Source organism: Elgaria multicarinata, chromosome 5, assembly GCF_023053635.1.
Source record: "Elgaria multicarinata webbii isolate HBS135686 ecotype San Diego chromosome 5, rElgMul1.1.pri, whole genome shotgun sequence".
NCBI classification, from domain to species: Eukaryota; Metazoa; Chordata; class Lepidosauria; order Squamata; family Anguidae; genus Elgaria; species Elgaria multicarinata.
In genome coordinates, this window is record NC_086175.1 from 81168590 (window position 1) to 81181713 (window position 13124).

Consider the following 13124-nt stretch of genomic DNA (forward strand, 5'->3'; position numbering starts at 1 on the left):
ACAGAGCTTCAGCATAGTCACTTCTGCAGTGTAACCCTGTGCATGTATACTCAGAAGAAAGCCCACTGAATTTGATGTGACTTACTTCCTGGTAGTGGAGGCTGATGGCTCCAACCTCCATTCGAGGTTTCAGTCAGAACCAGCAAGAACTCTAAAGGAGCTATCCAAGGTGCTGGACCTATTTTGGGATTGTGTTTCAACACCATGGATACCTCCTTTAGAGTTCTGGCTAGTTCTAATTAAACAGGCAGGTGTCTATAGGATTGCAGCCTTAAACTCGCTTGGCTAGGTTTCTTCTTCTACTACTCCCACCCCACTTTTCTTTTCTTTTTTAAATGTGACCCAATATTTTTTACCCTGCATTAACCTAGGTCCATGGGTTTATTGCACATCAGTTATATTCTAATCCATGTCCATCCCAAGTGATCTGGTATCAGTTCTGTAGGATAGTTGGCATCCTGGTTTCCCATCAGCACATTGCTGAGATGTGAAAAACCATTAAGTCAGCTTGAGGGGGAAAGGGGCTTGTTGAGTCCAGATGGCGAAGGGACAAGAAGGGAAATTATAGACACACAGACTTAGATGGGTTAAAAACATAGGCCACAACTTTTATTGCTTCTGTCTAGAGACATGAAGGACTGGGAAAAAACCCAGAAAAATTCAGGAAAAAACTGTCCCCCCCCCCATTTTTTTCCAAAGCCTTTTTTGTTTTTTTCCCAAAAAATTGGAAAAAATGAAAAAAAATGAAGAAAAAATGGATTACGGGATTGTTTTATTTTTAGCATGATGAATAAAATGTTTAAGACAAGGTGTTCAGATATTTACTTCTCCAAATGATTTCTAAAAACTGTACAGTATCAGATTATTACAACGTCTGTGCACCAAGGACAAGTAAGTCCTAGGTTGCCATCTGAGACTACAACTCTCAAATGCAAGAGGAAGATGCATTTCTGCCTCTAGGGGGCACTTCCATGGAAGCAGAGACTGAAACTAATAGTGATAGCTATAGGTCAGAAAATGAGTCTGATTAAATTTCATGAATATTCATTGAATCTTGGTCCCTCCCCCATTTGTCTCAGTTCTTTTTATGGGAATGGGGACTTTATGTCTTGACACTGGAGGACTAGCAGAGACATAAATAATTTTCTTTGTTACTAATGTTGGTGGTTTCTTCAGTTGTTGTTTTTTTTAAATTGTTTTTTGCCTGCTCCTCATAAACTGGCAGAACCAAAGAGGTTCCTTACAGTTCAGGTGTTCCTAACAGTTCAGGAGCTTGTAGCTCCATTTGTTACCCAAAAAAAGTATAAAAAGTAAATTAAATTTGTAATAATTGATTGAAAACACTACTTTTAATATATCAAATGTAATAATTTTATGCCAAACCAACTTGGACATAATTACATTTTATGTTCCTAAAGTAACAAAGTGACTTTCAATCTGTAAAAAGTGCTAATATTGCACTATTTAAATTTTTCTGGAAATTACCGTTTTTTTCGGGGGGAAACGGGAAAAAAACGTTTTTCCATGGCTTCAAAATTTCTGGAAATTTTACATCTCTACTTCTGTCTTGAATAGAATTGGCAGAGGCATGGCTGAAATCAAAGGTTCATGATAGCACAGACCACTATTATTATTATTATTATTATTATTATTATTATTATTATTATTTATTCATTTATTTATTTATATAGCACCATCAGTGTACATGGTGCTGTACAGAGTAAAACAGTAAATAGCAAGACCCTGCCGCATAGGCTTACATTCTAATAAAATCATAGTAAAGCAATAAGGAGGGGAAGAGAATGCAAACAGGCACAGGGTAGGGTAAAACTAACAGTATAGAGTCCAAACAACATCAGGTTTTAAAAGCTTTAGGAAAAAGAAAATTTTTAGCTGAGCTTTAAAAGCTGCGATTGAACTTGTAACATGAGTGTCTTTCCACCACCCTGGATTTGGCAAGGTTGCATCTTGCACACTGCACTGGTCTGGGTGCAATATCCCTATGTTCCCTTAGGAGGATCTCCTCCATGGAGAGCAGGGAGCCCAATGGGGAGCAGGGAGCTCCCCATCACAAATGGATCCAGCCCAGTACCTGACATGTCTCCATAGTTGTGACATGAAATATTCTCAACTGAAGCATCCCCAAAGAGTTTATGTATAGTACAGCTCAATTTATTTAAAACAAACATAATCTTGTAATGGGGAAAACGACAACCCTACTCTGTATTTCAAATTAGGATGCACGTAGAATTCCTTTCCAGCTCCATTAAACAACAACTAACGTCTGTCCATTGCAAGGCCTATTGCTACCAGAAGTAGCTAAGTGGGGAAATTGGTGATGGCAATGCCCAAGCTGCAGTGGAAGCCTATTTGTATAGGCCTCAGATGGCCCAAAGTTCTCCCTTGGGTCCACTCTGTATTCTTGCCCCAATAAAACCAATCAGAGCCCCAATTGGCTCAGTGGGCCTCCCAACCACCTTGGAAGGCTCTGGCGCCATAGCTGCACAGCTGTTTCTTCCTGTCCCCTCTTCCTCCCCCAGCTACCTGACCCATGTACCCACCCAAATTTCAACCTCCAGGTAATTGGGGAGTTCTGCTTACCCAACAAATATGTTGCTTATTCCAACATGCATTTTCTTACTGGTAAAGTTGTATATACTGGCATGCATCTAGCTTTCCTGGGTGTTAGTTATAACAAGCAGCTGCTTCTTCTTCTTCTTCTTCTTCTTCTTCTTCTTCTTCTTCTTCTTCTTCTTCTTCTTCTTCTTCTTCTTCTTCTTCTTCCCCCTTTCTACACCTCCCAGCCTTCTGGGAGGGAGACAGGAGGATCTCGCAATATTCTGCTCACAACATCCTCCCCCTGGATTCATACTGCACACAATGTCCTGATGTCCTGGGAGGAAGGAGGGATGTTGTACCTGCCATTTTAATAAATAAATAAATTGGGGAGATGAGCGCAATTGCGCTTCCAACAAAAATGGAAGTTTTTTAAAAATAAACTGACCCCGCTCCCACCCAACCCTGATGGGCACAGAGCGCCTGAAGAGCTCCATGCCCATTTCCCGCCTCCTCGTGTTTACTCATGAGGAGGTGGTATGAAGCAGGGGCAGGCACCCAGACATCACCCACAGTCCCGGGATGGTCCCAGGACCGCATAAAAACTGGGAAATCCTCACTTTCTGTTTTCCTGGGGTTTCCCCAGGGTCATCCCCAGTTTACTCTGGGATCCCCAAGGTAACCCCGGGGGGAAACAACATTGTAGAAAGGGCCTTTTTTATAGGTTGACCAAAATAAAATATCTCATTGAAACCAATGAAATAAATTAGCAAATATTTCTTCTTAAGTCGTTTGTGGAGCAAGAAGTTAAGAACTAATACCTCACCAATAATATATTGTTGTACATTTATTTTTTGCAGGTTATTATATTTCAACACCTATGCTGCCTGGAGGCATACCGATGAGAGTCCGACTTATTAGCTTATCTTTAGTCCCTGCTTCAGATGCGTTTTGCCTAAGTTTCTGGTATATGACATATATACTAACTGATATATCAGAGTGCCAACCCTTATATAGTAAAAATAATGCCATACATATACAACAGGGAGGTATCAGCAGGTTGGGGAAACCCCAAACTTTGCAGCAGTAGAAACAACATTATAAAAATGAAAGGAGGAGCCTAAAACAACTCCATGAGGACTGAGCGTTTTCATTGGACATGGAACGCTGGCTAAATGTTAGAGGGAGGGAAATTTGGAAAACCAGGGTGGAGTGGGAATGGAGTTGAGTGTCCTGGGAGGGGTCTTAGCTGGATGGCTGGAAGCATTCATTCCACACTGCAATATCTTATTGCAAGTCCCACTTATTTACTTTTATGTCGTCCCTAAATACATTATATGAACCTTTTTTCCTGATGGAATTTAGATCCATGAGTGGCCACAGTCCAAAGCTCTGAGGGCCTTTGAAGTGCACATAGGGATTTACATGAGCAGAAATACCTTGCTGGGGGCAATGTAGATGATGATGATGATGATGATGATGATGATGATGATGATGATGATCCCACCTTTTGCCCAATACTGGGCCTCAAGACGACCAAATAAGGACTTTCCTAAGAGGCAAATGACACCTGAACCTACATCTGGGTATAATGAAGTCCCAATGGAGCCAGCTCTCCATCGCAAGGCAATCTCAGGAGATTGGATTTACTTCTGAGTAAACATGCAAAGGATAATGCTTTAAGATGGGTGGAGTTCAATTTAACTGAATAGAATATTCAGTAGAATATCCAATTGGACAGAATACATCATTACCTCTTTTTTCCCATTCAGGTATCACATGTATGGTGTTAATGTATATCGTTTGAGCATTAAAATCACCTATGATCATAACATGGAAAAGACCATTTTTGAGAAAGAAGGAAATTATGGAAACAGCTGGAATTATGGCCAAATAACATTAAATGAATCATCGAATTTTAAAGTATGTCAAGCTATTCATCTTCAGTATATTTTTGGTTACTTTATTTTCTGACGATTTCTCTGGCCTTCTATCAAAATATTCACATCTGCAAAAATAATTCTTTTTAGTCCTCCTTATTACAGTCTGTCAAAAATGATTATAGTATACAAAACTAGATTCTATGAGCAGATTGTATGTTTTTTGGCAACTAAAATTATTATGATTACATTGGAACATTGAAGCATTGCTTTGTCTTGGACCAGCCAGCTTTGTCACCAGTTAAAACCCTCAGCTATAGTAATGAAATATATCTACAAATGAAATTCATTTGAAATGCCTTAGATATGAATTCCCCCCACTCCTGCACAGCCTCCTCTTGGGGCTCAAATTACATGCCTTTAAATTCTAAGACAGCAGTTCAAATACTTGGTTGTGCACTGAGGCTGTAGAACTTGACTTCCAAAGGGAATTCATAGATCTAGTTTAAAAATTATTGGCCAAACATGTCTGATAAATCATCAGAAACCTTCTATGGAAGAAGTGTTTCTTCAGCTTTGCTGTACTGAAAAAATGGACTTGGCCCATATATTTTACAGAACTCATATGTCATCTTCAATTGTTATATTGGAATCCTTCCACTAACAATATTGTTAACAAAAAAACCCACTAAACTTCTACTAAGAATCTGAATTTGTAATAATTCATTTCAGTTGAGGTAGAATTCTTTGTAAAGCCAATAAAATTATTGCATATGTTTCTGTTCACATTTCTACTTACTAAATTTTGATGTTTAGAAAGCAATCCTGTTTTAAGACTGCAATGGGAGTAAGCCCCATTAAACTCAGTGAGACTTACTTCCAAGTAAACATGTATAGGATTGCACTGTTACTATACGTATCTACTTGGATGTAAGTTCCTTAACATCAGTGGATCTTTCCCCCAAGTATATAGAACTGCAGCCAGAGTTATTGATAAAAAATAGTCCTGTATTCTCTACTGATGTGCATCATCACCATTTTTCCTCACAGTTTTATAGTTTGTTAGAAAACTATTGACAAGTTAATCAACTTGTCAATTATTTTCATGCATCAAACAATTATCCAAAAAAAGGCAATGAAAGCCAGATTGTGAGGTATTGCTTAATGGAGGGAATGGAAACCTAACAATGCAAAGTCCGACTTCAGGTGGTGGAAAAACTTCTGGTGGTAGATTCTGTCCTGAATAGCTAAATACAATATTCTCCAAGGCACATAAAAAACAAAGATAACCACTCTGTTCCACAACAGGAAAAAAAAATCCAAAACACACAGTTGGGCAATACCACCCAAAATGCCACAAAAAATGTGCAAACTTTTGTGTTCTCCAGGATTCTTTATCAGGTTAAATGGTACCAGGCCCAACTACAGACTTCTTTTGACTATATGGTTCTTACGAAGAATTATTTCTTGTCACTAGTAGTTCATTTGAAATGTTACAGCAAAATAAACAGAAAGGCACAAAAATAAGGTAACTACGCCTTACCCAGGTGAAATTCTTTCAGATTTCAATGAGCTGGGATTGAGGGAGAGTTTCAGCAAGGCCCAAACATCCAGTTTTGGAAACCAAGTGAAATGTGCAAAAGCAATGCATCAGTTATGACTATCTTCCCCCACCCCTTTTTATAAAAACTATAGCAATGTTATCATCACAACAAATAATCACCCCGTTTTGAAGCAATCTGATTGGGTCAGCGTAACATTTTCTGTGATATTTCCTTCCAGGTTGCTTTTGATGCCTTTAAAAGACAAGGATGGGACAACATTGCCGTTGATGATATAGAACTGGCAAATGGAGGCTGCATGGAAAATGTTTATCCAGAACCTACCTTGGTCCCTACAATCCCTACAACCCCTCTGCTACCCAGTGAGTGTGATGATTGTTTTTTGTTTGTTAGTTTTGGTCACAAAAGCACTGCACTGTCCATTGAAATACTCCCGGAGTATTCTTTGGGCATCTTGGATGTTATCATCATGCTTCCATGGTAGAAAAGCACATCAAAACTAGATGCATAGATTCTGAAGAAGGAATTGCAGTCCCTCACATGACATTCCTATATTGTCCTGTCCGAACCTTTCCCAGTGTCTCTTCTGCTTGCTACATCTAGCAATGGCAGGGAATTTGATGAATCAGCGCCGGAGGGACAGGAATATTTCCAGGATTGCTGCACTATAACTCTACCCATATCTCCTGTGTTATACTGTGCAAAGAGTTAAGTGTACCATTCCCTCCTTGTAAGTTGAGTATTTAACCAACACACTCCAAATAGCAAGCTAGCCCTGTGTTAGTCTTTCAACCCCTTGCACGGCCGATGATGGGGAGAGGAAGAAGCAGGAACAGTTAATCAGGACCCCCTACAAGCTACTTTTGAGCAGGGAAAGATGTCTCATCAAACTATGGTGCTAAAGCACTAAACTGAAAGTGACTTGCATGCCTATGTATATGAAACCTTAAGACAAAATCATAACTTTTCTAATGTACCAAAATTCATTGTAACCTTTTTTAAATCCAGATTACCTACTAACGTCATGAACTGATGCAAATCCATAGATGGCACCACTTTGCAGGTCATCACTGATGTAAAACCCCAATGAGCTTCCATTAATTGTATTACAGGAAGATCTGAGTGAGAGCATTGTTAGGATCTGACTTATGCAATAAACTGAGGATGCCTTAATTAAATTCATCAATTTTCCTGTTTGCTGCCATTGCTGTATTTGATGCCGAAAGACATAGAGCTGATGAGGCACATCAGTAATTTCCATCAATTTTAGGGAGAAATGCTAAGCTGTATCTAATAAATGTCCAATAAATTCGCAAATAGCAGAAGCCTAGAAAGGATAAAAGGTCAGCAGCATATGCTCATAGAACTGCTAATGAGGTTCAGAGGCAGGATCAGATTGCTTTGAATAACAAAATAATAGCATATACTATACTAACTCTGGCTGGGGAAAGATGGCTAATATGTCTAGTTTTATTATCTTCCTTCCGTAGCTAAAGCATGCTGAAAATTGTTTTCCCTGTAGACCTATCAAAAACCTTGAATACCATCAAATTCAATCATTCAACTTGTCACATTTTTATAATGCTACTGATATTATTAAATCTCTCCTGCCAGAAACAACAGACAAAAGAACCTGAACTCAACTCAGCCTACCCCAACAGACATTGGCTGTAATCCAGCATTCACTGAACACAATGACAAAACCTCCAGTGATTTTAATGGAGTTGGATTACTCATACTGAGGCCCTGTAAAACTTGCCATCTTTAACAATATCACTAATATCCATCAAAATTCTGCCCTTGGGTGCTTCCAGGCAGAGGGCTCTTAGTCCCACCAATGAGAAGGCATTTTGCAGCAATTGCATCTTTTTTCCTGTGGTAAGAAAAAAGATGGAAGAAGTGGTAGGAAAACACTCCTTATGAGTGGCAGTTGCGTGGTGGCATGTGGACCTCTGCCCTCCTAAAATTCTGCCAGTAGTCAAAAACCTTCATAGCTGACTACCCTTTCCATGGGTGGACTTCCTTTATCTCTTATGGTTCCTGGATCACCCTTCTAGGAACCATACTGTTGCACCATTAATGTCTTATATCAGGATGGGCAGAAAGTAGATCTCCAGATGTTTTAGACTTCAACTCACAGAATTCCTGACCATTGGCCATGCTGTCAGGAGCTTTTGAAGTTGAAGTCCAAAAAACTACCTTCTGTCTTACCTCATAAGGTTGTTACCTGTCTTACCTGTCTTACCTCATAAGGTTGTTCCAAGGGGCAATATTATGGTGACTATAATGCACTTTGTGAATTAAAAAGGACCATCTGACATTTAACTTCTTGAGCTGACTCTTATCATGATGTAACATATTGTGGACATATCACCAATAGATGGAAATTTAGGAATTAGCAGCAGCTGTTTAAATGAAAATTATAAAAGTGTTCACAACATTTTATTGCATTTTATGGTTGCAGTTAATAGTTACAAACGGCACTATTTCTTGTTGTTATCATTTCTAATGACATCATAACAATATGTACTGTAGTAATCTCTATAGCTGTTCCCCCTCCCTCTGGTACCCAAGCACTCATTAGTTATGTTTAAGCTAAGATATAGGAAGAAAGTCAGGTATGGAGTTGTAGAGAATCATTGATAAAGCTGTTCCCTGTTGTAAGTGAACATGAAATCCCAGGGGATAAGTAATAGCAAAAAGGGCCATGAAAATTTGCATTTTACCATGGGTTATCTTGGGTTATTTATATTGTTCAGGGCATATTCATATAATCATCGCACAGAGGCCTAAGCTAGACCTAAGGATTATCCCAGGCAAATGGAGGGGCTGTCCCTGCCTGCTCCCGGGATCCCCTGTGTGTCATTTGGATGCACAGGGATGATCCCAGGACGATCCCGGGACATAGGCCTGGTCTAGCCATGGCCAGAGTCTTGTGCTGAAGTGTTTGTTTGAAAAAGAAAATCTATGACAAAAAACTAGAGATAGATCAAATGCTCTCAGGTTGTGAAGTTTTTTTTTCTCATATGTTCTAACTCCCCTCCCCAATGGCTTACTTCATGTGAGCACTTTGTCGTGGGGAAATGACATGGTAAATGTCACCATGTCATGTCTCTTGTCACATTAAAATATATATCTTATTCTGAGGGCTAAACTATACACGACATTAAATACATTGGCACCAATGGAGTTTTCTCTCTGTTTTTATTTAACACATGTGTGGAGGGGAAATTTAAAGGAAAAAGCAGCTGGGTGAGAAGTTTTAAAGTTCCCCATTGCTTACACATTGGTCCCAAGTGAAGACCTGTGTGCTTACACAGTAGTAAATAAAAAAGCAAGGATCAGCTGCACGCTACGTATTTATGCTGTGTGTGCAGTTTAGCCCTCAGACTCATGACGTAAATGTATGGCTGCTGAATGGTTGTTCTCTATATTGCTAAAGTATGTAGCTTTGCATTGTACTTTGGTCAGTTCACACACTGAATAAGTATTCAGTGCAGCTTCTCCTTGAGAAAAGCAAACTCTAGGAAGGCTGGTCAGTACGCCAAGTTGTATGGCATGAAGCAGCTCCTTCTGTAGTTTCTGCAAGCTCAACTCTGGCAATGAAACATTTGCACTGGCACGGTTGATGTCAGCTGAATTGCATGGAGAGCTGTTTCACACCAATAGTTGCTCTATGGAGTGACTCCCATGCTGTTTTTATTTTAGATTGAAACCACACCACTTGCTGCCTGTGTGAATCACATATTTGTTTCTTCCAGGAGGGTGTCCTCCAGTCTTTTAGATTTGAAATGAATGTTGCAAGCGGAGAAGTAAGCAGAGAATAGAGACACAAACTCCAGAACTTGGGTTAAACTAGGATATCTTTATTTGAATAACATGGGTGGTTCTCCTCTCCTTGGATCAGCATGTGAAAGTGTGGGAATCGATGTGTCCTTTCTCAGGCCACTTGCCTGGCTTTATAGGCAAGCACTCTCCAAATCCAGGAGTCAGGTAAAACCTGGCTCCTTTCTTATATGCCACTCTGCCTGTGCCTCACAGCTCAGGGTAGGTGAGACAGGAGGGTCTCCAAAGGCATACCATAATATCCTGACACGGGAGCCTCACAGTTCCCTAGAAGCAGGTCTTCCAGATATGCCAATGTTTGATCCATTGTTTGGCATAAATTAAATATTGTTAGATGTCTGATCAAACACCATATCCTTCATTTTCCACCCAAACACAAGAATTTACTTGCTAAATCAGTCCAAGATCCATCACTTAATCTCCAACAACGGCCTGTTTCAGACTATTCTACCTCAGCTTAAAAAGCTATCAACAAGTCTTTTGCCCATACACACAGCCCCTTTGCTCTTACCTTCATAGTGTCAAATCAGAAAGCATCTGATTAACCATAGTTTCCTGATTTGTCTGAACCAGGAAGCTATGGTAACCAGTTTAAGAACAAGTCAAGATATTACACCAGAGTTTGAAGTTTGGTTAATATCCTGGCTTGTTCTGAAGCAGGTCACCAGCAGGTTCTTGGTTCAGATGAAGCAAAAAACTGTGGTTAATTAGAGGCTTCCTGGACTGATTGCTCCTGCTGCAAAGGAAGGAGTGGATGATTTCTATGCATGTGCAAAAGGCATGTTTATACATATATCAACTTATGATTGTCGTAACACAGCCAGTGGTAATTCAGATACCCCTGAAAGCTCACAAGCTTTGTTTTGTTTTTGTTTAAAATGTACTGCTTCTGTACACAGATGTTCTGCTTGGCTATCATGGTAGCTAAAAAACATGAACAGACCAGTCTTTTAAAGCATTTAAAAAAAAAAAAACCAAAAAAACAAACCTCTAAGAAGCTAGTGGCTCTATCACCACTTTTTGTGGTAATGAATTCCACAGATCAATTGTGGATATTGTAAAGAAGTACTTTCTCCTGTCTATCTTGAGCCAACCACAAATGCACTGTGTGTCCCTGAACTTGTAGTCCTATGAGAGGAGGAAAAATGACTCTGCATTCACTCTTAGCCTACTTTTAATAATTATTTGTTGTTACTGTTGTTGTTAATTGATTGTATTTGTATCCCACTTTTCTACCCAAAAATGATGCTCAAGGTGGCAGTTCCATAAACACACCATTTCCCTCCTTACCCATCTTGTTTCCAGACTAAACATTCTTGAACGCTTTTGCCTTTCCTCATTAGGATGCTGCTCCACCTTCTCAATAGTTTCAGTTGCCCTTTTCTGTGCCAGCTCTGTGGTACCCATTTTGAGATAGGTTAACTAGAATTATACACAGTATTCTAAATATGACCATATTAAAGTTTTATAAATGACTTTATTATTCTTGCTGTTCTATTTTCAGAGCCTTTTATAATTATTATTATTATTATTATTATTATTATTATTATTATTATTATTTATTTATATAGCACCATCAATGTACATGGTGCTGTACAGAGTAAAACAGTAAATAGCAAGACTCTGCCGCATAGGCTTACACTAAGGGCCAACTCAACCTCATGAGGTGGGGTAGGGGTTAAAAAAGAAAAGAAAAACATTAATCCCAATTGAGAAGTATTTTTTTTATCCCTCCCCCTTCGTGTGGGGGCTGAAAATTCAGGACGGATATGGGTAGGGGAAAAGCTTAAACCATCCTTTCCCAAAGCGCTATAGCCCATATCCAAATTGGGCCATGCATGCTTGCAGCAGAGTAAATAATACTTTTTAAAATGAAAATAATTTTTAGTTTGGCTCCAAACTGAGTTTATAATCAGCGAATTGGATTCTAAAGATCCAAGATCTATTTTTGGGTAGTCAAAGACAATGAAGACCCAGACAGTATATATCTGTTTACCAATTGCCTTTTCTGCATTGCTTCGCACATACATTGAATCTTACCTTACTCCATCATTTACTTTTGGATCTCTTCATTGCAATCCTATTACAAAAATATAAAACTGATATGTCTGCCAGTCTGATGGCTTGGAAGAGACTATGGGCAATCTTTAAAGTACATTTCATGATACACACAAAAGCATTTTTCCTACATTATTTTCTTTCCAGAGGAAGAATAAGAAGATCAGATCTTGGCCAAAGTAATCTCAGGTTGTACAATTTTCACTTTGTGTCAATGATTCTGTTTAAACCATCATATCTCTCTCTCTCTCTCTCTCTCACACACACACACACACACACAAACACACAAACCTTTTTCTTCCATCTAGTCTCCCAAAATAGCTTTGAAATTTGCTCCAAAACAAAATGTCACTGATACATATCTATAGAAAATGGACTTCACTGGAGCTTTTCCCATGGCTCTAATTCTATCAATGTCTTCATTAAATTTATATCACTTGGTGTGCAGTTTCTTTCTGTCGCACATCTTTTGACATTTTTGGACACAGCAGTTCAGTCAACTAGAAAGCCATCACAGATTGGCCATCACTGAAAAGTGAAAACAGTTCCATTTTTTCTTGTAGCACCTGACAGTTCATAGATTAAAAGATCTGACAGAAAACCAAAGCATAACAATTCACAGGCCTTTGCTCCAAATTTTGTCTATAGTTTCAGTAAAAACAAAATACCATTCTGCTGGAACAAACTGGTGGTGCTTACATGACTACCATTTCCTTAATGCTTTTTGTCGCAGTACAACAATCCCTGTTTGGAAATAGATTTCAAGAAACAGATCAGCTGGGCCAGATCCAGATGATCCTCTGTGGTTTAGGGTGCATACTCTAACACTATAACTATTCAATACCCATCATGGTGTAATAGCTAGAATGTTCACTTTGGACTGAGCTTCAAGGGGGTTCAATGTCCATTTAACAATAAAGTACACTAGCTGACTGATCAGTCAGTCAGTGGGCTCAACCTAACCTACCTTAGACTATTGTAGAAAATGGGGAGAAACAATGTATACTGCCATAGGCTCCTTAGAGTCAGGGTGAGATGCAAATATAATACAAGAGGTGAATAAAACTGCCAGTATCATACCGCCTTTATACAAATCTATGGTGCAACCACACTTAGAATACTGTGTACAGTTATGGTCACCATACCTAAAAATATATATTATAGAGCCGGAAAAAGTGCAGAAAAGGGCAACTAAATGATTAAGGGGCTGGAGCATCTCCCC

The 13124-nt window shown here is 39.1% G+C and overlaps 1 protein-coding gene across 1 annotated transcript in view; it reads left to right on the forward strand.

The window, feature by feature from the left end:
* The window catches only part of TMPRSS15 (transmembrane serine protease 15), an 81713-nt gene that overhangs the window by 30077 nt on the left and 38512 nt on the right, over nt 1–13124 (forward strand). The window contains exons 12-14 of the mRNA XM_063127700.1: nt 3417–3522; nt 4329–4479; nt 6219–6360. Coding sequence (XP_062983770.1) covers nt 3417–3522; nt 4329–4479; nt 6219–6360 — 399 coding nt within the window. The remainder of the gene's footprint in view (nt 1–3416; nt 3523–4328; nt 4480–6218; nt 6361–13124) is intronic.